We start from the raw sequence: 27329 nt of genomic DNA, 5'->3' as shown, positions 1-27329 counted from the left end.
GGATCCTTATTTAAGAATTATTAAGAATTTCAAAACGATGGGGCGCCCGGGTGTCTCAGTTGGTTGAGCATCTGACTCTTAATTTTGGCTCAGGTCCTGACCTCAGGGTCATGAGATTGAGCCCCACATCAGGCTCCACGCTCAGTGGGGAGTCTGCTTGAAACTCTCCCTCTCCCTCTGCCCCTCCCCTCCCCTCTCTCTCTCTCTCAAAATAAATAAATAAATCTTTAAAAAAAAAAAGAATTTCAAGATGGTGACATCACAGCAATAAAGCAAGTGCAGAGGTCAAAGTGATTGTTCTGACTCTCCTGGTACCTTTGGTCCTCACAAAAGAATGACTAAGGAAATGGACTGGAATGTCTGCCACGTTTACTAGCTTGCTGACCTTAGGCCCATTACTTAACATTTCTGTGCTTCCATTTCCTATAAAACACAGATAACAATGGTATATCCCTCCTAGGCTTCTTAGGAGGACTGAGTGCATTAATATTTATAAAGTGCTCAGAGAGATGTCTGTAAATACTACGTAAGTGTTTAAAAAAATTTTAGGTGCCCGGGGATGTACTGTATGGTGACTAACATAATATAATAAAAAATCATTTAAAAAAAAATTTTAGGTGCCATTACTCTGCAGCAGGGTAGGATTTGTGATTTCAACAAATCTTTGATCAAAATCCTGCTATGGCATTGTTTTTCATATCATGTTGATTAGTTCCCTAAAGGTAGGATGACCAGCTGTCCCAGTTGGCCTGGCACTGAGGGGTCCCTGGATCACAGGCCTTTCAGTGCAAAAGCAGGGAAGTCTCAGGCAAACCTGGATGGTCGGTCACCTTTCAAAGTCTGATTCACCATGCTTACAAGAAGAGGTAGAATCATTAAAATGATTCTTTGTACTTACATAGAAAAGAGGGGGCCGGAAGAAGGAGAGGGAGAAAGTGAGTGCATGAGAGTAAGCAGGCTCAGAGAGAAAGAACACATCTGCACTGAAGACTGTGTTTGGAGCTAAGGCCTGTTAGGAAGGGTATCTTCATTTATCAGATGAGGAAAGATGTAGGGTGAGAAGGGATTCTGTCAGACTGTATTGAATGTGCCGGGAAGGAAAAGGGTATTGTCCATAGGGCATTGGTTTTCAGTATTGCCCTAGTCCTGGCCACCAGAGGCTCCTGCCCTTGGGCGTGTTCTTTACAGGGTCCCACTCTTTTCCTCAACCCACCATGCACCTCCCCAAAGGGCAAGGACATGTCTGCTTAGAACCCATGCATCCCTTTTCCTTGGTCACCTTGGGGTGCCAGGACCCCGAAATCCCCTGTCCACATAGTCATGAGGCCTCTTCCAGGACCCAGGTGGACCCTTCCTGGGCCAGTCCCCCTAAGAGTGAACCATGCTATTGGTGTGTCAACCCCTAACCAAGATCCTTAGCTGACAGAGAGTTGTTTGTGGGGGACACAGAGGGAGCTGGGCAGAAAGGAGAGGGGTAGAGCTGATTGGGGAGGCGGGGGATATAGGCCAGAGGCTGGTTTCTCTAATGAGTCTTGAGAATTCTAAACTTGAGTATGGCCTCTCAGGTTGTTACAGAGGTGTACTTCTCAAAGTAGGAGCATAGAGATGATTTTATTTAACAGGGTGTCAGCTTGATTTATAACTTCTGAGTATACCTATGATATGCGGGCTCTTGTTCTAGGCCTTGCAAATGTTAGGGACAGACCAGTCCATATATATATACAGCATGAACGTCCCGCCATCGTAAGGGCCAAACTGCCACGGCTCAGAAGAAACTTACATCATGGTCTGGGCCTCCTGGAAGAATTCATCTTCTGACATGGAACCCTCCTTGATCATCTTAATGGCAACATCATACTGTCCCTTCCACTTGCCCAGATGGACCACTCCAAACTGACCGCTTCCCAACTCCTTCAGGAGGGTAAGCTCTTCTCTTTTCAGTTCCCATATTCCTAATAAGGCAAGACAGAAACTCTTTAGGATGAGAATAGAAGGCTTTGGGGCTGACAGCTTCCCAAGTGATTCCTTCAATGAGTTTCATATTGACAATATGAAGAACAGCAAGACTTTTTATTTTAAGCTGATCACTTAAAAAATCCTTCGTGATGTGGTCTTATGACCTATTTGGCCACATGATAATGCCCCCAGGACAATATTGTTCTCGAAGCAGCTATAGTTCCTGACAAAAGTCTTAGAACACTCTGTCACCCAGAGGCATCTTGGAAACGCCTGGTGTCAAGACATGCTCAATGCTCTTAGCTTGGTAAAAAAATCATTAGCATTTTCTTATAAAGCAAACTAAACTGTGATCTGGGTGGATGTCATGATCCTAAATACACAAGGTTGAAAACGGGCTCCCCTGAGCAGGCACAGAAGCAGGAAGAAGGAAAGGACAGGCAATGGGGTTCTAGAGGCTGATGACTGGATCTAGTAAGAGGACAAATTTGACAGTCTTTTTGGTAAGGCTGAGGAGATTACAGAGTTAGGTCAGGAGGACAGAAAAGGTTTTTGGTTTTTGGTTTTTTTCTTAAGAAAATGAACAAACATGTTACTGCTGAAGCCCCCCCAGACACAATCTGAATAAGGACCTCCTTCCGGTCTTCCTTCTTCTTTTTTTTTTTTTTTAAGTAAATATATACATATAATTTTTTAACCAGAAATGGTGGGAAATGGAGTTTAAGAGCCCAGGTGTGCGTCCGTACCACTTCCCAAGGACACGGAGACGGGAACCTTGTTGGCCTTGGTCGACACAGGGTGGCGGAGTCGTGTGATCATGCCTGCAATGGAATCAGCACCATATCATCACATCACATGACACCACATGGCATCACACCGGGTCACACTTCTGCTTGTGCTCTTTCCAGAGGAGCCGGAAAAGCACAGAGCTCAGGCTGTCGTGACGGAGACAGGAGATCCATCCTGACCCCATTCACCCTGTAGCTGTAATTGATTTGCTTGACTTGACTAACGAGCTCAATGTAAAGCAAAAAGCAAAAGAGTAGAACAGCTTTATGTGATTTTTAAAAATACGATGAAATTAGTTGTTCGATGGAATCTTTCATTTGTTCTATCTTTTTATAGTCCTGTATTTAAATACACATACACACAGCACATACATCTGGTTAAAAAAAAAAAAAAAAAAACCACCCAAACAGTACAGAAGGGCACAAAATAAAAGGCAAACCACTCGATTTTTAAGAATTTGATATTTTCCAAGTCCTGGGAACTGTCACACATGTCCTTTTTCTCTCCTTCCTTTTTCTATATATTTCTTTACTTTTTATATGAGTGGTCTCCAAATGTTTTAAATCCCAAATCTTTAATCAGAAAAAAAAATTAGCTCCCTCCTCCGAAATGCGTGCGTACGATGGCTGCTGTATTGATTCCTTATGTGAATCATAAAATACACTCGCAGTAGAAAACTAAAGGAGATTTTGAGGAAAATCTAAAGAAAGATTTTAATGTTTTCTTTCTATACCCTGTGGAGTTTCTCATGCATCCTCTGGAGTGGAATCATTCTACTTGGAGATGTTTGTTTATACAGCCCCTTTTGAGGGTACTTTTGAAGTGCTAGAGGTTAAAAAATACAATTGAGGAAATTAGGACAAAGGAGAAACACAAGTAGGAACCAAACTCAAAGCCACGAGTAAGGCTAGCTCCCCTGTGTGCGTGTAATCAGCTCAGACGGACTTGCACAGATTTGATGCTGAGCCCACAGCTCATGTTTACTTACTGTGGGAAATCCGTCCAGTCACTGCCCATAAGCGGCACTCATCTAGAAAAGGCATTTAGAGGAGATTTTCTTTTTATAATTTTTTTCTAAGCAAATTGAGATGTTATGGCCATACGTAACTTTAAAGGTATACAGTGTGATGATCTGACACACGTATATACCGTGAAATGATCACCACACCAGGTGAGTTCCCGCTTCCATTAGAAGGGATTGCTATATACAGTTTCACGGGCCAATTAGGCAAAATCTAAAAAGAGTAATAGTACCCAGTGTTGGTGAGGATGAAGGAGATTGCCGTTGGCGGGAGTGCACATCTCTGCGAAGCATTTGAAAATGTCTACGTTTTAAATCTTCTTAACCATTATCTTAGAAATTCCACTTCTAGGGAATTTGGCTACAGAAACACCCATACAGGTGCACAGAGCCACGTGTACTGGCCTGTGCACTGAAACATTGATTATAATGTGACAACGCTGTATGCCATCCAACCACTAATCAATACAGGGGTTAGGTGAACGAATTATGGAGCAATTCTACAATATAAGTCTATGTAACTCTTAAATAGACCGTAAGCTATATGTATTTGCATGGAAAGACCCCTAAGACATGCTGAATATAGAAAGCAAGCCGAAAAGTAGTATGTGTGGAATGGTCTCAGCTCTGTAAAAATATAACGCGCATACATACACATATATAATTTAATAGTATTACATAATAAATAAGTGTCGCTATTGGCATAGAAAAAAATTCAGAACAGACAGCAACTTGTCCATGGAGGTTCTCTCTCCAACGATAAACATTTCTATAATGTGTGAATTTTGTCCTCAACTTATTTCTATGGGCAGAAAAAGACTGCAAATATTTTTATAAAGAGAATCTCTACTTCTAAGTCGCTCAGCTTACTCTGCTTCATTTTTCTGGCATTTTAGAGCATATGTAATATTATATTCCAGGAAATGTAGGCTAAAAATCACAGCAGGTGTGTGGCTTGAGAGCGTTTTTATTCCCATTTTCACAGTTCCAGATAACATTAAGAATATTAGGAGGATCGGTAGTATCCAAGGAAATTGATATTTATCAATAAGGACCCATAAAAGAAAAACTGAAATAAATTACCTGCTGAATTGTGTTGATGATAGTGAATAAGTTTTGGAATAGAATCAAAACAGTAGTTTTCCGCCAGGTACAATTTGTTCTCAGCATTTGTATGTACGTGGTAATGCTTGACAGTTCCTTTTTTATCACTAGTAAGGAAGAAAGAATGTTAGAATGTCTTTTTTTTTAAGATTTATTTATTTATTTGGGAGAGACAGTGTGCAGGGGGAAGGGCAGAGGGAGAAGGAGAGAGAGAATTCTCAAGCAGGATCTCCGCTGAATGCCGGGTCTGACATGGGACTCGATCCCAGGACCCTGAGGTCATGACTGAGCCCAAATCAGGAGTTGGATGCTTAACCAACTGAGCCACCCAGGTGCCCCTAGAATGATTTTAATTATCAATTGAAGCTTGATTCAACAATGGTTAAATAATAATTTAGATGCATTCGCAAATTTTGGAGAGGGAAGTCAGAGAGGGTTTCTCAGTCTTGACATCTGATGTTTTTCTAGAGCTATCCACGACAGTTGGTAATTATGGAAGAGGGCTCCTCTCTGAACTCGACATCACCTTTGTGCCCATACAGAATTCATGTACAATAAAATTCCAACTTTCTGCACTGTTCCTCCCTTAGCCAGTCTAAAACTGGAATCTTCCTTTGATGATGGGAGCACTGTAGTCCTTCAAGATCATTATTCTGAACACCAATTCTCTTTCAGGATAATAATGAAGATTAAAATATGGGAGACAAAGGTGACTAGGCTGTGGGTGTTTCACCCAGAGCATGGATGGGAGGCTCTTTGGGAGAGTGGAGCCTGCAAGATGAGATGGGTGGGGATGTCCTTTAATTCCTCACGTGAACTTGTACCTTTTCCAGATAAAGCATGTTTTTCTCGTTACTCTACTTTTGGAAGATAGTGGTGAATTGATGCACATCGATTTGGGCTAATCAGGAATAATATGCCTGTCTTCAATTTTAGAGTGTGGCCTAGCAGTCAAGATCTGGGCTTGGTGTCCACTTCCGCTTGCTAGCTAACCGCATTTGGTGGTTACAAAGATGGGATGCTATTTTCTATCTAGCAGTTCGCACCATGCTTGGCGCATAAGAAACTGTTGATAAATTGTCATCGCTGTAATGCCAGCCTAGTTAAAATTGCAACTATAAAAAGGGAAAGGGGTGTCTTCTTGTTGCAAACGGCTACTTTGTTCTTGGTCTCAGCATGAAATTCATTCAAGCCCGTTGATGATGTTTCATAAAGAAGGCTTCCATAGTCATGAATGTGGATTATTTTCATTTGATTCCTTATCTATTTGCTGTTTTTTTCTCCCTGGCCACCTTCAAAAATAAACCTGGTGTCAAGGATCTTGACTAGGAAGACTTCTGATACCAGCTTTCGCTGAAACTGCGGGGCCAGAGGGTCACAGAGCTCTCAGTACTCAGTGAGGCAGGTCTTTGGCCCTGGTTCTTCCTGGTCCATGAGCTGCGCCGGGGATGTGGCTTCCTGCACTGGAAAATGCCAGGTCACTGCTTGGGGCACATCCTAGTCTCTCAGATTGGAGGTAGATACTCCATAAACAATTTCTCAAAATAAAATAACCTTTTAATCACTCATTATTACCACATATCTATAGGTGCCAAGGGTAGGGTATACATGGAGGCAGCAGCAAGGCACAGGGTCACGCCATCCAACCAGTAAAAGAACTATTTTTAGTAGAAATATTTTTCTCAAATGGTCCTAGTCACGATTTGGCCGGATTCCTATCTCAGAACACTGGGGGTCTCAACACAGACGCAGGAATGTGGTCGAAGGAACATGAACTCTGCTGGGAAAGGCCCGACTGCAAGTCGGTCACTGATGAACGTGCTGGGTGCGTCCTCGTGAGCACTGGTGGGACCTCTAACCTCTCATCCGTAAAATGGTGCCAGTAAAAACAGCTTTCCTACTTGCTTCGTGGGATGATTAGAAGGAACAAAAGAGCTAGCAGCCAATGGGAAAGCGGCTTGTAAAACTCTGGCAGAGGATCCTGCTGTCAGCGACGGTGACTTGCGGGTGGTGACTGGGGTATCGGATGAGCCTGGGTGTTAGGGCGGGGGAGTGCAGCGCCCAGACTCGCCCCTTCACAATAACAACAACTCTAATAGTAATCGCTATTCGTGCATTAAGCGCTTACTCTGGGCCGGGCGCTATGGTGATCCACCCCGTGAATTAACTCATTCATCCATAGCACATAATAGTCACTGCTATTTCTCCTTTTCACATGGGGAAGCTGAGGCCCAGAGGTTAAGAACCTTGCTCAGGGTCCTAAAGCCTTGAAATGGAAGCGTCAGGAGTTGGACCCCAAGGTGCAGCTTCAAGCCAGAGCTCTTCATCACACAAAGAGGACAGCACCCCGGAAAGAAGCTACCTGGGAACCCAGATACACTGATTCAACCTTCTGCTAGCTCTGCCCCTAATGGAGAGACTGACTAAAACCAGACACTGGGGTAGGTTTCTCAGCTCGGCCAGTGGCTCGGGCCAAGAGTGGCCAGGCTCCCTTGCGCTTTTTCTCTCTTTCTAGACTTAGGACCAAGTCAAGGGGAACAACTCAAGATTCCTTTAACACGTGTTTACTGAGGCATGCTGTGCGCTGGGCACTCCGCTGCTGCCTGGGCAGAAGAGGCTCCCCCGGAGAACGAGCTCTCAGAGTCCGGGCTGGATGGGCAAGGCAACTATTGAACGGTCACGTTCAACAGAAATCCTTTGATCCAAAATGCCAGAGTTTAAAGATGGTGTCTTATCCCCAAAAGTGACTAAATGGCCAGCGTATTCAAAGGACATACACAAAAGATAAAAGAAAGAAATCCATGTCATACTTACTTCATAGCCCTGCTAAATAAGGACACCGTGTACATTCCCACCTGGCGGGAATTTCTAACCATAAATGCACCTTCTTTTCCCTGGAAAGGAAGGAAGGAGTGGAAGGAACAGAAAACATTTTCATTATTCTTGAAAACTATTTTTCCTGATAGGTGGGAGGGAAATGGATCTTTTTGATTCACTTTAAATGTTATTGACAGCCCAGGTCAGCCAACAGCTGGCACAGAGGGGGACCCATGGTTCAGCTTTTCTCCTTTTCTCACTTAGTTTTGAGAGACCTACCCGGTGTGCTTTGACTCTCCCTCTCCACTTAGTTTTTAACCCTCTCGGATAATTTTCTCTGTTTTGTATTTGTGCAAACCTGATATTTAAATCTTTCAGAAATAACACTTAGAACCACCTATCGCCATAGAATATGATACCTTGGAAGGTATTAGAAAACCAAAGATGTAGAACAAATCATTTGTTAAAGTTCCATGCTCAACTTGTCTTCTTAATGACTTGCGCTAATTCCGAGCAGATCCAGATTCAGAAAGAGCAGATAATAAGCTATGAATGTGACAATGTGACAAGATACCGACTTAGGTGGTGACGTGGTCACGTTCTCACTAGTACCCCTCAAAGAAATCCCCCGTGTGTTTTACTAGGGTCGAAATGTATCATGGCGTCAGTTTTGCAGGTGGAAAGAGTTTGCTTCTGTTAATTCCATGCCAATTTCGAAACAAACTCGGGTAGAGGTATTCCCTATTACACTTGCTGGACTCCGGTTTAGGTGCTCCTGAGCAGGGACAGAGTTGAGCTAGGCTGTTACATAGATGGCCCCCAGTCAATCATGTCTCTGTTCTTGCCCTGCGCAGTCCCCTCCCATACCGGGTCCGGGCTAGGCCACGAGACTGGTTTGGCTATTAGGGTGTTATTAGCAGGCATGACAAAAGCCGAAATTCCGTCAGTGCTGGTGGTGAACGACGGGCCTTGTCCTCATCTACCCCTGCCTTGGGATCACCAGGCCGTGAGGGAGCCCACGTCAGCCACACGGAGCAGAACCGTGGCACCCCGTGGACGGAATGGTGAGAACTCCTAAATCTTGTTTCAAACCACCAAATCTGGAAGTGGTGTGTTACCCAGCAGGAGATAATGAAAAACAGAGGAAGTGGCTACATGTGAAGGCCCAGTAAGCCAGGGGCAGGACAGCTGCCTCTCTGACCACTTGCCTGTATAAGTAGTGATCTGGTTTCTGTGAGAAGTAAGGGCATTACCCTCTGGGCCCAACGAGAGGGATCCTTAGAGGCTACTTTAAAGACTAGATGGCTTACCTTTTGTCTCAGTAACTGCTCCGATTGTGCCCGGGAGATGTTACCTGCAAACCAGCTACAACGGGAAAGAATTGCGTATATGTGAGTTAATAACTTGTAACCGCGTGACCGATCACTCAACTTTCTACTCTGTACAATGAGGCACCAGCTTCGATCAGCGATTTCCCAACCTGACTGCTCCAGAGAATCCTTCCAGGGGCTTTTCACAACTACAAATCCCCGAGTCTCTGCCACCTAAGCATGATTCCGGGGTAGAGCCTACATATCTGGTTTCACGTGGGGGACACTCAAGAACCTCTGGCCTCCTTCGGGCCCATCTGTAAGATCTATGTGTCACTGTTTTGAGCGAGAGCTGGACAGGAGACCAATGAAAGAATATTCCAGTGGGAAAGTTGGGGTTGCCAAAGATAAAAGTTCCTTCCAACCCTATATTTTCCTTTTAGTTATCTGATAGAAGCGCACTTAATAGCATCTATTTTCAAAGCAATTTTTAAAAAGATTTTATTTATTTATTCATGAAAGACAGAGAGAGGGGGAGAGAAGCAGACTCCCTGCAGAGCAGATAGCCCAATGCAAGACTCGATCCCAGGACCCTGGGATCATGACCTGAGTTGAAGGAGATGCTTAACTGACTGAGCCACCCAGGCACCCAAAGCAAATGCTTTTCTAACAAATATTTTTTACTTGCAGGATAGCAATAGATAAGTCTCTATGGTTATATTAAGCCAGTAACAGTTACAGCAACCCGAGAAAGAGATGATGTGGGGCAGCCAGGCATGATCTTTAAATATTACCTTTTTCACTAAGTTTGCTAAGTGCACCACGTCTTACTTTCTTTGTAGATCTCAACAGGCCCCACCCAGAGTTGTTTCTCATGTGAGATCAACAATGTCTGTAGTCTTTTGGCTTTGGCCAGAATGTCATACTAAGGAAATGAACAGGGTGTGAGGTGGGATGGAGCAGGGGTTTGGGGGCTTACAAGGACCCTCTAGCTAGAGGATAACACCCGAGGAGGAAAGAAGAACCCAAGGGTGAGGAAGAATTGGGGGGGGGGGGGAGTGCCAGCTGGTCGGCAGGCCAGTGGAGTGGCAAGAGCCACCAGCCAGCTTGGAGGTCTGGATCCTAGACCTAACTTCCTGGAATTATCCATTTGCAAAATGAGGATGAGGGTTAAGTTTGATGAGCTTAAAAGTCTCTTCTAATTCTACCCTTATAGATACGATATAATTAATACTTGAGGTATGAACTGATCATTTTCTTCTTAGTTAATATTTTAAGCTAATCACAGCTAATCAAAGACTCCTCGGGGAATATGATCCAGGATACATGCCTACGGGAGATAGAAGAAAGAGATGATTGGGAATAAGGACAGAGGCCCGGAGAAGCAAGTGGGATTGTGAATAAGCCCCCCACCCCCGCCCCATACACACACACATACACACTTGGCTTGTGTCATAGCTTTGCTGAGGTCTGGCTCTGTTTGTTTTAAAAAAAAGATTTCAGCATGTCATTGCCCAAGCAGCAGAGGCTTAAGCCTGGTCCTAAGGTATGATTTTCCATCTAAACTTCGGTGCCTCAGCCTTCAATAGAACAGAGAAGAATTCCTCATGAAGTTCTGCCCACCAAACAAATGCTTCATTGCCACTGATAGAGGAGGAAGCTGGGGGCACCAAGCACAGCGCAAGAGGCTGAGCCCCGGATCACACAGCCCTCTGCTCCTGATTGCCCTTCAGCATCTCTTCGACTTAGAAGCGGGCATGTCTCTCCTGAGGTTTCCCCAGTGCACACCTCTCACGCACCATTCGAATTAGAAATGATGGAGTTAGAGATCGTCCATATGGTCAGATCTGGGCTTTCCAAATCAAAGAGAGACTTCCAATTCATCGAAATGCTAAAGATGAACACCCACCATCAGAGGTTCACTCTCATGGTTTAAGTCTTTGTCATCCATCAAAGAGCTATTATCTTTGGATAATTTTGGTGCTGGTGTTTCTCAGTCTTTTATGTCTTAGTTTGCGTTATTCCATCAGAGGCTTTCCTGAGGGTGGATGTTGGGGAAGAAGGTAGGGATCAATGGGAGCTAGAAGGTGGTGAAAACGCCATGCTGTGGAGGGGCGGGGCCTACGGCACATCTTCCCTAATGTGGCGCAAACGCCCAGGGCCACGCTGGGTCAGAGGTAAGACAAAGAGTCGAAACAGTGACATGTACTTTATAAAACCTCTCGCTGTACCTAGAGCCGATATACCAGTGACCAAACTCATACAAAAACAGAACTGAAAAGATGCACAATCCTGGTGTTCAAGTGAGCTGGCCACCATTCGGAAGCAGGTGTCCGGGAGACGCACTCTGCCCTATCCCTCCCACTTCTCCTTAATGCCAACTTTAAATAAGTTCCGGAGACTTATTTGTCCCTAGTTGTAGAAGGATATAGTCTTAGATTTTGGAAAGGACCTTAATGGTCCCCAGGACAACCTGTCTCAGTATAGTTGGGGTGATCCTACATTTTTATTCACCCAGAAGAGTCCAATTCATGCGTGATGTCCAGGTGTAATATTTAAGAGTGCACTCTCTCGTTCTAAAACGTCCTAATCTGGATGTTAAATGATAAGGTCGCCCTAGAAATAGGACTCTCTCAACATAAATGCGGTCACGTTCAAGTCCAGTTGCGCTACCTTGTTACTGTATCATAAATAACTTCAAAAACAGGACGAGTAAGTGCTAATCAGAGCCTTCAAACGTCACCCTGGCCAGAGACCTCCAGGGCAGAAATACGTGGCAGAAATGTCATATGCTGCGTGTACGAAGACAAAGTCAGGTGAAGGGGACGCCAGGGGTATAGATAAATCCAATGACTATGTACAGCCAGTTTAGATAATCCGGACTGAGGAAAAATACTTCCCTCGGTAACAACCCAGCCATCATCCAGATAAATGGCCCAGAACCTCACATGAGTTTACCCATGTAAATACAGCCTCCCGAGCAAGTCTGAGACATTTGCTCTAATGCCTTTGGGGAAGAATGGAATAGAAATATCTATGTTCATTTTAGAGGAACACAGAGGACTTTCAAACTCACTCATAATCATCCAGATTTTCCTCTTCTTCAGATGAACTTGACTCAGGGAATCCCCTTAAGAAGAGAGGAAATGACATGAATGCAAAAAAACATCAAGAAATAATGCAATTACCTAGCGGTGCAATCTCGAATCCCACCCTGCTTTTACCCCCATAAATAAAATTTAGACTGTCAGGATTCCCTTTTTGCACTTGGGAAGATATCTGCGAAGTGAAGAGAGAATCACTCAAAAGTTGGGTGCATGCCCAGTTTAATAAGAAAATGGCTCTTTGCTACAGGAGGCCCCCAGGAACATGGATTTGTTTGACTCTTCTGGAAGAGCGGGCTCATGAAATAGATGAATGCCTTCGGGAGCAGCTGTAGTATGAGGTTAAAAAAAAAATTCGGGATGTGTACACAGCAATTCTTGAGAAGAGTTGCTTGACTTTAGGGGGTTTTTCCTCCCGCTAGGGCTGCCCAAGCCAGGTATATTACTGTTCATGCTAACACCAGTGCGTATCATGAATGATGGATGGGAAGTGTCAGTGTGAGGAAAACTGTCACCCACGAGTCATTAATTCAGACCAACTGAAGGGTTCAGAGAGGCAAACTACGTGAATTTTTTGGTTGTGAAATTTTTGGTTCGTCTTTCCCTTAAACGTGAAGTCTAGTTGCAAAGTGAATGCAAACGTGGTTAGTTTTCCTGCAAATGGAAGCAGATCCTAGACTGAAGGAGCATCTGCATTTGATTTACCATGACATCTTTGAGGTGCTGTGATTTGCAACAGTCCTTTCCCTTTGGTTACTGGAAGCAAAATCTTCACTGCTGCGACAAAAGATACAATTTGTAAATGTCTGTGTATTATACATGTTAAAGGACAAAAATAGTTTTGTTAGATATCATTTGGCTTCGTCTAACATTGTGACCGTCACATTTCACTTGGTTTGGGAATTTAAGCTAATGAGTCCTTTTCACATTTTCGTCCTCGCAGGGACCCCAATAACCAGTGGTGGCTTGACAGTGTGCCTAAACAGAAGAGAACCGTGAATAGAAATGTTGGATGACGAGATCATCTTGACTGGGTTTGCCTTGATTTTCTTGTCGCTATGCAAGCATGCGGTCACTTATATATTTTAACGTGTGATTTTCCTCTTGGCCGTTGCAATTGCAACGAAAAGTCTGGAAAACACTGAGCTTTTAACCCCACATGGGGTTGAGGGATCTGCAAGATCTTCATCACCCTCTGCCCCCCGTCATTTTCCCTCCTCCGTTTTGGGTGTTAGGCAGAGAGTGAGGAAGTGCCTGCCTCTCCAAGTCCAAAGGCTGTTTTGCTTGGAATGTAGGACCTATTTCCTGCTCGCCTTCCTATCTCAGGCTCTTTTTCAAAACCACCCTTCATAGCGACAAGCTTCCTTAACAAGGAAATGCTTCTCTGGCTCCATTTCCAGGAATGCCTGGAGAAAGCCCTCAATGCTGGAACGCCACCGTCTCTGCTTTCCGAAGAGCCTCGCTCACTAGCAGGGCTTTTTTTTTTTTTTTTAAACTACATCTCTTGATAAGAAAACTCTTATTTTAAAATGCTAAGCCATTTATTTAGCTTTTATGTTGTTTTTAAGAACACACGGAGAATGTCCACCAATGGTACATCTCTTAGGTTTATCCGTATGATGGAACACTGTATAGACAGTCACAATAATCGGGTAGCTTGCACAACAGTGTGACTGTCCCTAACACCTCTGAACTGTATGCTTAAAAATTACTAACATGGCAAAAAGTATGTTATGTTTTACCACCATTCAATATTTTTTCACATTAAAACTGAAGTGTAGCCTCATGTAGTTAAATGGAAAAAAAGGTCCAAGATGTGAAGTGAAGAGAGAGTGGCACAGAAGACTACGGGGTGAGAATCTGATTTTTCAATTCTCTACACACAGTAGCATGTGCATAGAAAACACTCTAGGAGAACGTACCCTGGATGTTTTGCGATACTTGAAGGCTTTAATGGAAGCATGCATTATTTTATTCAGAAGAAATTAAAAAGCAGCTCAAGTGAGGATAGTTGATAAAAAGTATTATCTACTTATGTGAGCTGAGAATCATGACTGCATTTTTAAAATTCAATCCACAAAGACCTTTTAGCAATTATCATTCATTCACTGACGTAATGCTACTCAGGCTAAGAAGTGATTCATCAACTCTTTGTTCAGATAACTAGCTTTCTCAAGTTCTAGGGAAAAATCTAAGGTCAGGACTGACTGTTGGGTGCAAAATCTAAGGGGGTGTCAGAAAAACTCAGTAGTCAAGGTAAATAACGTGTTAATGAAATTTTTAAAAATAAAAATAATTAATGCAAAAAATCCATGATGAAAAAAAAGTCAGCATTTTCAATAAAGCTAGGATCTAGCCACCCAGGAGTCGGTGACTCTACCCCCCCCCCCCGCCCCCGTGAATTAATAGTGCTGACAACTCATTTGAATACTGATCAGTTTCGCTGCACATTTCCCTCAATGAATCCCTGGGGCTTCCAGTAGGGACTGGGCCTGGCACAAAGCGGACATGACACCCGCTGTCCTGGGATCTGCGTCTCTTGATGGTCTCCTTCCATAAGAACACTGGGTTGTGGGCAAAGAAATGTGACGCGCCCCCTCAGGTGCCAGGTGTAGATTAATACACTTGGACTCTAGCTCCTCTTTGAAATGAAAAGTACCACAATTTGTTACACCGAAAGCAACAGCAAGAATACACTTCCATTCTTTCAAGTTCTGTGTGGCCCTGTGGCTGTAGCATCGGTACAGTGAGGCATTTGCTTTAGGTAAAAATGATGAGGATGGAAAGAATTTAAAAAAAAATAAGGGCACGAGGGAGGAAAGAAAGACTCTGGGGAGTCAGAGAGATGTTCTTTGTCCACTGTGGGGAAGACAGGCCCCAGTGCCCTGCAGGGAGGCTAAGAACTGGGTGAGGACACGTCAGACAGTGAAGAACGTGATGGGGAGGAAGGCTGAGGCAGCAAAGAGGGAAGGACAGTCACTTGACCCTTTATTGTCATCTTGCGATTCAATTCAATCTTTGGTGAGCAGCAAGTATGGGGCCGGCTTGGTCCCAGGCCCTGAAGAGATACACAGTTTGGGTACAGCCTTCAAGGTAGTTCTCATTCTGGCTTTAGCATCTTTTGGCTTAAAAAACGTGAGAAGACTGCTCACGTCGGGAGAGGTGAAGGGGTCCATCCTGAGAAGGCAGCCGAGGCCTCGCTGGGAGTGTTACTCGTCATTTGTAAGCACAGGACAAAAGTAAGCCCACCCGGAACTGTCTCATGTAAAGGCTACATTTTAAAGCTTCCAAGTTCTGGCAGGTAGGGTTATTTGGGGGAAAGGGGGAGAGAAAGAGGAGGGACTAAAATGCGCACGTATTGCTTGGATCACAGGTCTGGTCTTCTAGATGGGAAGTCTATGCCGTTTGGTCCCAGTGGGCCCGCGGCTCGCCCAGGCTCGTGGCTCAGGCACCGAGCCTTTTCGGAGGGGGGCCCTTCTCAGCTAAGGCCTGGGTGGGCAGCTTTGAGGCTGACGTCCTAGGCCGGGGGTAATTCTATGCTACGTGCTGGGCAGCCCGACTGAAAGCTGAAGCTTACCTTTCCAGTTTCCTTACTTGCCACCAGTCAGGGCGCTCTTCTCTTGGACTATGCTGCGTGTCGGCAGTTAGCCGGGGGCCGTAGTTTCTCTTTGAGTCACTGTCGTACTGGGCCATGGCGGTACTCGAAGACGGTTCATTCATTTTGAAAATGGGAACTGCTCGAGGAATCTTCAGCTTTGGAGGACGAGAGATTTAATATATCACAGTGAGGCACGGATTCGTGTACTGGGAACTAGCAAGCTGAGTACATCAGCTCGAAGGAAGGGCGGGAGGGAGGGAAGGAAGGGAAGAAGAGAGAAGGGAAGAAAAGAAAAGAAAGACAAGGGCAATCAGGGCAGTACTAAGTTTTGGAAAGATCTGGAGCAACTGGAACTCTCACACTCGGCTGGTTGGAGTACGGAGCGTATAGCCACACTGAAGGCTGTTTGCAGAATCTGCGCAAGGCGGGCCTGCACATACCCTGCGAGCCAGAAAGTCTGTATGCACACCCAGCAGTGCAATCAAAAGACACATATAAGAATGTTCATAGCAGAATTATTTCAACTCGATAAAAACTGGAAATGACCTAAATGCCCATTTAAAGAGTAAAATACTAAGCCTATTTTATACTAAACGTAAGGTGCTCCCCTTCTGGTCCTGAAGAGGGAGGAGGGGCCAGAAACCAAAGAATGTAGGTTGCCTCTAGAAGCTAGAAAAGACAAGGAGATAGCTTTTCCCCCCTAAAGCCTCCAGAAGGAAGACAGCTGTGCAGACCCATTTTATTTTAGACTTCTGACCTTCAGAACTTCAAGAGGATAAATTTGTGTTGCTTTAAGTCCCTCAATTTGTGGCCATTTGTTACAATAGCAATAAATCGAATGCAGGGGTAATAGTCACACAGTGGAATCCTGTACAGCAGTGAGAGTAAACTACGACCACACACTGGCGCGTCGGTCAATCTCACAGGAAGACAGATAATGCGGGACTATATACTTAATGATTCCATTGATGTAAGGTCAAAACCAAGCACGTAAGCTATGATGTTCTAAGTCAGGCTAGTGATTACTCTCAGCGGGATACAGTGACGAGAAAGGAACATGATGGTACCCCTGGGGTTCTGTGATGTTCTGTTCCTTGATTCCAGTGAGAGTTACACGATGTGTTCTGTTTGTGAAAATTCACCAAACTGAACACTTCGGGCTTGGACACTTGTCCGAGTGCATGTTATGCTTCCATTAAAAATTCACGTAAAAAGGAATAAGCTCCGAACTTAATTTTTCATACTCGTATGTTTACTTTTTTGCAGGGATCGACGTCCTGGAAATTTTCGCTGTGCAGGACACTGCTGTTTATGAGCTATGCAGTGGTTCTGTTCAGAGATAAATGCTGTGGAAAGTTCCCTAAACGGAAAGCTGAACAGAATGGCTAGAAAGTGGATTTTTAATTTCCTCAGCTCCGCAAAGTAAGTCCTCTACTGAATGTTCTGGTAAAAACAAAACAAAGGAAAACATGTTTTTCATGATACTCTCGCTGATCCCTGATCCCTTAGGGCAGTTTACAATCAAAACAGACTTAGAAACCCTTGGCCACTGATTTGCCCGACTGATAATTTTCAGCACATTTCCCAAAGAATTCCTTGCCAGAGATTAGATGCAATGGTTTGTGGCTCCTAAATTATCCTCTGCTCTTAGATTTCTTTAAAACAAATTTTACTGGATTATACTTTGCATACCATAACATCTACCGTTCGTAAGTGTAGAATTCGGTGACTTCTGGTAAATTGATCCAGTTGGGCGAACCATCACCACAATCCGGTCTGAGCACATTGCTGTCACTCCTGTAAGGCCCCTGTGACCGTTAGCCGTCACCTGTTCCCATCCTGGCCCCGGGCAACCACTAATCAACCCTTTGTCCCTATAGATTTGCTTATTCCGGACATTGCTCTTAGGTGTCGTGTAAGGCCATAATTTTCAAGCTTCAGGACGAGCGCACGTAGCCAACCTAGAATGGCTGATACCAAAAGAAAACCCTCAAACCTTTATAATTACGTTGGTTTCCTTGGGCTGCCGCGACAAATTAGCGCGCGTTTGGTGGACGAAACAACAGAGCTCTGTTCTCTTGTGGTTCTGGAGGCCCGAGTCCAAAACCAAGGCTTCACTGTGGCCGCGCTCCCCTTAAAAGCTCTGTGGGAGAGCATTCGTTGGCCTCTTCCAGCTTCTTTCACTTGTGGCAGCATAACTCGAATCTCCTGCCTAGGTGTTTGTTTGTTTATTTATTTATTTTACTTAAACTTTAGGTAGTGAACATACAGGGCAATCTTGGTTTCTGGAGCAGAATTCAGTGACTCATCACTGAGAGACAACACCCAGTGCTCATGACAAGTGCCCTATTTAATGCCCATCCCCCACACACCTCCCTCCATCAAGCCTCAGTTTGTTCTCTATCGTTAAGAGTCTCTTACGGTTTGTTTCCCTCTCTCCCTTCCCCCCACCCTTGCCATATGTTCACCTGTTTTCTTTCTTAAATTCCACATATGAGTGAGATCATATGGTATTTGTCTTTCTCTGACTGACTTATTTCACTTAGCATAATACACTCTAGCTGCATCCACATCCTTGCAAATGGCGGGATTTCATTCTTTTTGATGGCTGAGTAATATTCCACTGTATAGATGTACCACCTCTTCTTTATCCATTCATCAGTTGAGGGATATGTGGGCTCTCTCCATAGTTTGGCTCTTGTTGATAATGCTGCTATAAACACTGGGGTGCTTGTGCCCTTTTGCACCTGTATTTTTATATCTTTTGGGTAAATACCTAGTAGTGCAATTGCTCGGTCATAGGGTAGTTCTGTTTTCAACTTTTTGAGGAACCCCCATGCTGTTCTCCAGAGTGGCTGCGGCAGCTTGGATTCCCACCACCAGCGTAAGAGGGTTCCCCTTTCTCTGCGTCCTCGCCAACACCTGTTGTTCCTTGTGTTGTTAAATGTAGCCATTCTGACAGGTGTGAGGTGCTATCTCATTGTGGTTTTGATTTGTATTTCCCTGATGCCAAGTGATGTCGAGTATCTTCTCATGTGCTGTGAGCCATCTGGATGTCTTCTTTGGAAAAGTGTCTCTTCATGTCATCTGACCATTTCTTGACTGGATTATTTATTTTGGTCTGCCTAGGTCTTTAAATGGCCTTCTTCTCTGTGTATCTCCCTGTGTCCTCTCCTCTTCTTATAAGGACACATCCTAATCCAGTATGCTCTCATCTCAGTCCTTAATTAATTACATCTGCAAAGACCTGTTTCCAAATAAGGTCACATTTTGAGGTTCTGGGTGAACATGAATTTGGGAGACACAATTGAACCTACTCCAATAATGGATTTCCTGTTGGTTCACAAAGATTTTATGGTTTTAACTTAGAAAGAGAGAGGTGTGTGTGAGCGTGCGCAGATGAAAATAAGTACCCAAGACACTGTAGAGCAAATGGGTGGGTAGAGACACTCCTTTACTTTTAGGAGACTTTCTAGAGCATCACTGGGAGGCCATTTTATGTGTCTGCTGGCATTTGAGGAGGCTGCCACCTGCCTGGGAAGCCTAAAATCAGGAGGTTGTGGCTACAAACCCAGGAAAGCAGAGCAGCAGCGCGTGCGGTGAGAGTCACATACCGTTGTACGACCCAGAGCAGTCAAGGTTTGGTTTGTTGTACTGTAGGCCAGCTCCGCCCTTGGGAGAGGGTTCTGGGAGCCATCTTGAAAGGAACTCCGTCCAGGATGGGTGAACTGACCCAGCAGAAATGTGAGCAGTAGAAACTCGAGAGCTAAGGGTCAAGACAGCCCCTCTGTCATAAAACTACATTTGGGTCTGCACTCTCGTGGTGAACCCACAAACGCTTCCCATAAGCTAAAGAATTAGCACCGGAAAACTGTCTCACCCAGAAGCCACCCCTACCAAAATCATGATGGGATCAGCCACAAGTGACTGTTTTTCATCGGACCCCCTCTTCCTGGGCCCCAACCATGAAAGAGTCAGAAATCTCAGCTTCTCCGTGGCTGGCAGCTGATGCTCACCTGAGCTACACGAAGGGGAGAAGCTGTAACTTGGAGTGATGTCTGGAGTCGTATGATTAGAACGTTGGGAGGGACAATTTAGAGGTTCTTCTCATGACTACTAGTAATTGGGACATTTTGTTTCACCTGAGACCAACTGGAAAACTATGGAATCTCCATTCAGGGACAGAGAAGAAAGCCCACCAAGTGGCTTTGAAGAGATAATGGAAGGAAAGAATTCGCTTATTTTCTGCTTGTGTCCTATGGAGTCCCATCCTTCACCAGGATACTCACACAAGGAGGTCTTGGCCATGCTGCTCCTGGGGGAGGAATGGCAGCGAATAACAGCTGCCTGTCATGTGTAATGCCACCGTAAGGACGTCTCCCACATGCACCCATTTTTTTTTTTTTGGTGACTATTTATGTGCGCACAGGTTAGAAAAGGCGCAGTTATTAAGTACGACAATATAAAATGGTAAAATGATTCGATATTGGAACTTCGCCTTCAACGGTGCCGTTGCTGTCGGTGACAGCTCACCTTTGTCCTCTCTTTGCTCAGCAGTCTGAACACAGCCCATATTTTCTAGTCTTGAATCTGGCAACTTTTAGTGTATTTTAATATATCCTGGTTATGCAAAAATTGTTTAATGTTGGCTTACCACTCCGTCCGGGAAGATGGGAAGTCTGTGTTTCTCTTCATGGGTTGTAATGTGCAGATCAGCATCTGAAAAGCAAAATCAAGTAATATCAGAAGAAACTTTAAACAGAACAAAGCAAACACCCAATGTTATGAGTCAAAAGAATGAACTAGCTTATGCGATCAATGCTTTAGATGATGTGAATTTAGACACAGCATCTGGAATGATTTTGTTGTTTTCCTGCATAACACCCAACTCAAACACCACTACTCCACCTTTGATTATCAATATCCTCCCCCAAATGGATAAAAAATTCAAGTTCCTCTAAATTAAACTCTTAATTCATATCATATTTCTACCTTGTATTTGAAATACAGATACCTAATCTCGTTCGGTAATACCTATGACGCTAGGGGTCAGAATCCACGTCTGATTCCTCTTTGATTGACTCATAGGAGATGCTTTTAAGTAGCTGATTTCTTTTTTTTTTAAGATTTTATTTATTTATTTGAGAGAGAGAGAGCACGAGAAGGGGGAGGGTCAGAAAGAAGCAGGCTCCCCACTGAGCAGGGAGCCCGATGTGGGGCTCGATCCCAGGACTCCAGGATCATGACCTGAGCGAAAGACAGACACTTAACTGACCGAGCCACCCAGGCACCCCAGCTAGCTGATTTGTAAGTGAACAAACCTATCCCACACTTCCCCCCCCCATTTCTTATGATAATTTCTGGTTTCTCTTTCCATTTCCACATCTAGATAGATGCCCAGGGTATGGGTGTAAAGCCGTTATGTGCCTTATAAGTAGAGCGGCCATATAATGTACTAACCAGCCTGGAACATTTCTTACAGGGGTAAGTAAGCTTTTAATAATGATGCCAGGTCACCAGCTGCTCCGAACAAACTGGGGTGTATGGTAAACTTACTTGTAGGCCACGTACCCTGGGAAAGGAATGGTCCAGGGCATTTTGGAGACAGAAGGAAGCAAGGGCTCTCAACTATTTCCTTCCTAGTAACTGTACCCTTGGGCTGCCCTGTAACTCAGTAGAGGAGTAAGTTATACTTGGCTAGATAAACGATATCACAGCTGCTCATGGGCCACGGCTCCTCCAAGTTCTGTAGTTTTCCTCTGAGGCTGGCAAAGAGCCTGTTGCACCCAGAACATAGGGCAGATGCCATCCAGCCTGAGCCTACAGAGATAATCCCAAGGGAGTGCTCCCTCTGGCCTTTTTTCCTACTTCTTCCCAAGGAGTTAGGGTCAGAGCTAGAATCTGGCCTTACAGTGGAGGGAGGATCTACATACAGTAATTTCTGTATAGTTCATTCAGTCACTATAATTCCTGAGTATAAAGGGCAATGTGATATACTTAAGATTAATAAATATTCATTGTGTAGTCTAATTAAGATAGAAAGCACAATGAATATTCATTGATTTTTATTGTCAAATTACTAGTAATCTCGTTAATGTGACTGTCGGGTGTCAATACTGTAATGGAGTGAATTCGACTGCTGAGTATCACGCTGCTGATCTTATTTAAATCGTTAAAGTTGTAATCCAAGCATATTTTGTTCAGGCTGGTAAAACTGTTACCAGAATAATTTCTCCTTTTTAAATTATTCACGACTTACTGTGGTAAACAATGATAAACTTCTAAAATATGTAAGACTGCCTCATGGGGCGCCTGGGTAGCTCAGTCAGTTAAGTGTCTGACTCTTGGTTTCGGCTCAGGTCGTGATCTCAGGGTCATGGGATCAAGCCTGCCTCGGGCTCCACACTCAGCGCAGAGTCTACTTGTTCTTTTCCCTCTGCTCCTTCCCCCCCTGCTCTCTCTCTCTTTCTCTCTCTCAAATAAATAAATAAAATCTTTAAAAAATCTAAAAAAAGAGAAAAAGACTGCCTCATGTAAATATCCTAGAGATGGGATGGGACCTTAAAGGGCACAAGCGGAAAACAATCTCGTTCCTTCCCTCCCTTGCCCTTCAGAGCCACTCGGCGGGCTTTTTCTCTATCCCCAGATAAAGTCTCAGGCAGATTTTCTTAGGAATATAACTCTGGATAGAATCTGATTGCACTTAAAGCAGACCCTTCAGTACCTTCTGTGGTGTTATTAAGAAATCAGTAAACATGTACAGAACGGTAAACCCTTTAAATATGTCTTGTAAAACTTGGTGGTCCATCATTGCCATATATATGGTGATTCAAAGTGTTAAATATTATCCTTTGACATATTTTTAAAAAGAATGTTGGGGTTTTTTTTTAGTTTATTATTTTAGGTTATGAGCCATGGTGATGTGTTCTCCACATTCTACCCATTTGGAGTTTATCTTTAGCCAGGAAGAATTATGGGAGGAAATACACAGTTCCTTGCTCGATTCATGATTCCAATTAAAAAAACATTTCTCATGAAATGAAAGAACGGCAAATGTTAATATTGTTATCATTTTAATGAACATGACTCAGTTGACCCTGGAATTAGACTTCATGTGCCCGATAGCATTTTTTGAGGCTGGGTTTTCATGATGTCAACCAATCTGGCACATCTTGTTTTCCCAAGCTGGTGAGCTGTTCTGGAATTTGGCAGGTTTGCCTAATGGGGCACCATCCTCCCAGGGTCCAGCCCAACAAAGGGGGTGGGTCACCTTACATGCTTCCCAGAGAGTACATCCTGGGGCCGCTTTGCAACTCTGCTGGCAGCACAGGAACTTTCCGTCCACGAAGAACCCACTGTGGTACTTGATCAGCAGGTGGGGGTTGCCCCTTATCTCTGGGGAACAGGCAGGAAGAAAACACAGCATGAGCAAATGTTGGCCCAAGAGAAGAAACACATTCAGTAAGTGCTGTTATCACAGAACAATGAAAACCTTATTTTGCCAGCAACCAGGGTAAGAGCAAATGGTTCCCGAAGGATATAAGTCTTTCACTCCAAAGTTAATAAGCCAAAAATTTTTTAAAGTCTACCTAGGTATAGACTGAGAACAACACAATAACTTCCATCAGTCTTACTGAAAAAACTGGAAAATGTATATATAGATTACCTTGGCGATCTAGGGTTTCAGAAATACATCTGTGAAGGAAGCAGGTGGGTTAGGGCACATGGGGTGCAGGAGGCTGAAGAATAGGCCTAGATCTCAGCAAGAAGAGAAGAAGGTTCTAATGAACATGTACTTCCCTCCACTCTTCATTTTGAAACCTTTCAAACGCACAAATGAGTTTCAAGAGTAGTACAATGAATGTCCATATACCCGTCACCCAGACTCACCAATTTTTAACTATTCGTCATATTTGCTTTCTCTTTCTCTCTGTACATACATATTATTATTATTAAAAATTTTAATTATTATTTTTTGTTAACCATTTGAGAGTAAGTTGCAGATATCATGACCTAAATAACGTCACCCATAAGTACATCAGCATGTGACTTCTGTTAGTAGGGACGGTCCCTTACATAACGATAATACAATGAGCAAATTCAGGAACTTTGACACTGATACAACAGTATTGCTGAATATTTTATATTCAAAATTTTCCCAACTGTTCCAGTAATACCTTTTATAATCACTCACTGTTTCTGATTGGGGATCCAATCCACAATCACATATGGCCTTTAGTTTTCTAGTTTCCCTTGATCTAGAACCGTCCCTCATCTCTGCTTTGTCTTTTGTGACTTTGACTTGTTTACACTAAGCAAAGGATCGTTTGTGGGGCTTTTCTAGGAATATGTGCATATTTTAAAAATAATGGGAATAAGGCAATGTTTAATATAAAGAAATGAAATTCTTTTTTTTCAAATATGCTGTTAGTTTTTAAAGATTTATTCATTCACTTTAAAGAAGGCAGGAGGGGCAGAGGGAGAGGGAGAGAGAATCCCAGGCAGACTCTGCGCCAAGAGCGGAGCCCAACGTGGAGCTCAATCCTGTGACTCTGAGAACACGACCCAAGCCGAAACTGAGAGTCAGACATTCAACTAACCGCGTCCCCCAGGTGCCCCCCAAAGAAATGAAATTCTAATATTGGAGTAGAATACTGTTTCTACACCAAATTCGCCTCTCTCAAAATACAGCAGAGAAACCTACAAGGTTTAGTAGAGAAAAGTTCAAGAAGAGTCTCTAGGTGGGGAGGGCTGATTCTACATGTGACTTCAACTCTTTTCTTCTTGATTTTATATTCATCTTAAGGCTTCCTTATTTTAATCCCAGGAGAGTTCTGTTCCTCCTTTCCAACCCCGATTCAAGGAAGTGTTTGGAGATGATTACTGCTTTGCTGGGTCATTGGATCATATCCAATCATAATGTATGTAAAGCATCCAGCACAGCGTTTGGCTCAGAGCACGTGTTCAATGGACAGTGGGCTTTAAGTGTTTAAGTTCAGTTTAGCTCAGCTCAGCTTAGCTGAAAGCACTGGTTTAAAAAAAAACCTTTACTAAATATTAATGAGAACTAAAGGAAAATTATTATGGAAGTCACAAAAGGCAAAAGGAGTTAAAATTATAAAATACTAGTTTCTGACTAGAAACTTGTCCCAAATGGTCACTGCAATTCCTTGGGTGCATGACTTGCCTTCCTGCCCCCCGAGCTCCTGCTCCCCACATGCAGGATTCCTGTTATTTCCTACTACATGGATTTCGTTTCCTGGGTAACTATTTTTTCCAACCAAGTCCAAAAGTCCACATTGCGACACTCCCACCGTTTAATAATGACAATAAGAGGAACCCGTACATATTAACGTGTGTATAGGAATTTACATATTTCCCCTCACACATATCATCTCGTTTAATCTACTCAACAGCCCCGTGGGGAGCTGTTACTGTCTTCATGCACTTACAGAGCTAGGTAAACTGAGGCGCGGAGAGGTGGTCTAGCTTGCACCAGTTCACAAACCTCTAGTACGTAGCATATCTGAGACTCAGCCCCAAGCTTTTTCTACTAGAATCCGACGCACAGATGCCCGCTTCCCTGTAGAAGCCCCTTCCGTTCTCATTTTTGGAAAGAAGGACACGCTTTAGCCACATCCGGTCAGCTGAACTCAGCACCGTGGTGGCCGACGCGCCCGAGTCCCCACTCGGTCAGCCCAGACCTGCTGGGTGTCGGGTACGATCCGGAAAAGGCCGTGTCTCCAACGCCGCCTCAGCTGATAGTGCCCGAGCCGAGTAACAGACAAAAAGACTTCATACGGGAGAGGACAAGGGAGGAGGCGACTTTGTTTTCCTGCGGCGGCGGGTGGGTTGGCCAGCCTGACAGCGGATACCGCCCCCCTCTCTTGTTTCCTTCGAGCTCACAGCCAATCTCACCCAGCTCCTCTCTTGCTATTTACCAGCAGAAAGGCTAGAAACACCGGGACCGTCTTCCAGCCTCCCTTCATACAGAGATGGCCATGACCCAGCTCTGGCCAGTAAAACGTCTGCTCCGGGTCCCTACCGAGCTCGCCGAGCTGCTGCCGCAGCCCTGGACCGTTCGCCTCCGGACTTGTTAACTGCGAGAGGAACAGACGTGCCTCTGTGTCAACAGCGGCTTGGTGTCTTTCTACCTGCATCCCAAAGTGCTATTAACGGACACACACGGTTGCCTGTGCATATGGCAGCCCTAGCGATAGGGTCTCTCTGAAGTTTTACGAGGGGCCGAGAGAATCACCTTCGCTTCTCTCTCTCCGCTCTCCTTTATGCTCCATATGCCTTTACCTGAGCCCTCCAGGGCCCACCCCAACCTGCCTGCCCTACGTAGTTCCGGAAGGAGCCACAAAGGTCTCCAGGGCATGACTCCTAGCTGCACACGGGACGTGTCTACATACGACTGCTCCCAGGAAGTCCCCCTGGAGGAGACTGAATGGGAAGCAGCATCCTAGGGCTCGTCCTGAAGGCCCTGCTCTAACCACGCTGACTCACGTTTGTGTGGGGGCTGCTTTATATATATGCGAGTCATTCATTTGTGGTTCATGATTACTCGAGGAAAAAAGCAACGTGATCTCCCATTTGATACGTTCGGAAACTGAGATCCAGAGATGTGAGATGGTTTCATTAGGTGATAGCACAAAGCAGGGTTTGGATGCAGATTTGTCTGTCTCTAAGACGGATGCCCTTCTCACTTCAACAAGCTGGGAGCAGGGAGAGGGAGGCTTCTCCCGTCACCGGAGGACTTGACTATCCTAGAGGATAGGCTGCTAAACCCTTTCATGCAGAGGAAAAATGAAGCCATAGGTGTGAAAAAAAAAGGATGTATTTGCACCAAAGTGGAGTAGGGGGTTGTCTAACATGGTATAGTTTGAACTATACTGCGAAAGAACCCTATACTAAAACTTAAATGAAAGAAAATAAAACCTCACCTGGTCTGGGGGCTTAATTTCTGAAATTCCACCACTAGAGTCATTCATTCGAGTTACATACTGTCCTCACACCATCACCTACCTTTCAAATAAGAATACTGCCGGGAGAAACATGATAGCGCCAGGTTACCAACACTATTCTCTCTTCTACCACAGCCTGTCACCAGGGTAGCCTGAGAATCTCTGAGCAAAAGCTCCATTAAATCCCCAGTTTTGCCTAGCATCTATACCGTACTGGTTAAAAAGGCAGGTTGGGGTAGTCGAATTATGAGTTCTCCATTATTAGGTACTGACACTGGCCATGTCTCTTTAACTTCACTTATCTGGAAAAGGGAGAATCCTATTACCTTTTGCATGGAGTTGTCAAGAAGACTACTTAAGGAAATGTTTTATGAAGTACTTGACACAGTAGTTGGCGGATGATAAGTCCGTAGCACTTTGATAGAACTTTCTGTAAACAGCCAAAGTACGGTAGCCACAGGCTTTGACACAGCCCCGGGAGGATGAGAACAGCAGACTTTGGCCTGGGAAAGGGAAGCGCAGTGGGTGGGGAGCAGGTGGTCCGGCTTCCTCCAGGCTGCCTGCCGGGGAAGCACAATAGCCATCTCTGTGCAGGGCAGGAAAGGGCATCCGAGCCGCAGGCTCGCTCCGCTCCGTGGAACAATGAGAATGCAAAAGGACAAT

At 44.4% G+C, this 27329-nt stretch overlaps 1 protein-coding gene across 4 annotated transcripts in view; it reads right to left on the bottom strand.

The window, feature by feature from the left end:
• Positions 1 to 27329, bottom strand: part of BMX (BMX non-receptor tyrosine kinase) — a 48771-nt gene that overhangs the window by 12414 nt on the left and 9028 nt on the right. The window contains exons 5-14 of one of the 4 annotated variants that reach the window (XM_057310233.1): positions 22975 to 23094; positions 20354 to 20418; positions 15679 to 15854; positions 12807 to 12875; positions 12074 to 12127; positions 8998 to 9052; positions 7685 to 7764; positions 4850 to 4977; positions 2703 to 2777; positions 1781 to 1952 (exon numbers count right to left, since the gene is read on the bottom strand). In XM_057310233.1, coding sequence (XP_057166216.1) covers positions 1781 to 1952; positions 2703 to 2777; positions 4850 to 4977; positions 7685 to 7764; positions 8998 to 9052; positions 12074 to 12127; positions 12807 to 12875; positions 15679 to 15854; positions 20354 to 20418; positions 22975 to 23094 — 994 coding nt within the window. Of the gene's footprint in view, positions 1 to 1780; positions 1953 to 2702; positions 2778 to 4849; positions 4978 to 7684; positions 7765 to 8997; positions 9053 to 12073; positions 12128 to 12806; positions 12879 to 15678; positions 15855 to 20353; positions 20419 to 22974; positions 23095 to 27329 lie in introns of all 4 variants that reach the window. The other 3 variants (XM_026478083.4, XM_026478085.4, XM_057310234.1) reach the window with 3 other exon arrangements.

This window comes from Ursus arctos, chromosome X (genome assembly GCF_023065955.2).
Source record: "Ursus arctos isolate Adak ecotype North America chromosome X, UrsArc2.0, whole genome shotgun sequence".
Classification (NCBI taxonomy): domain Eukaryota; kingdom Metazoa; phylum Chordata; class Mammalia; order Carnivora; family Ursidae; genus Ursus; species Ursus arctos.
The sequence above is the reverse complement of the archived record's forward strand: the minus strand, read 5'-3'. Positions and strand labels throughout refer to the sequence as shown.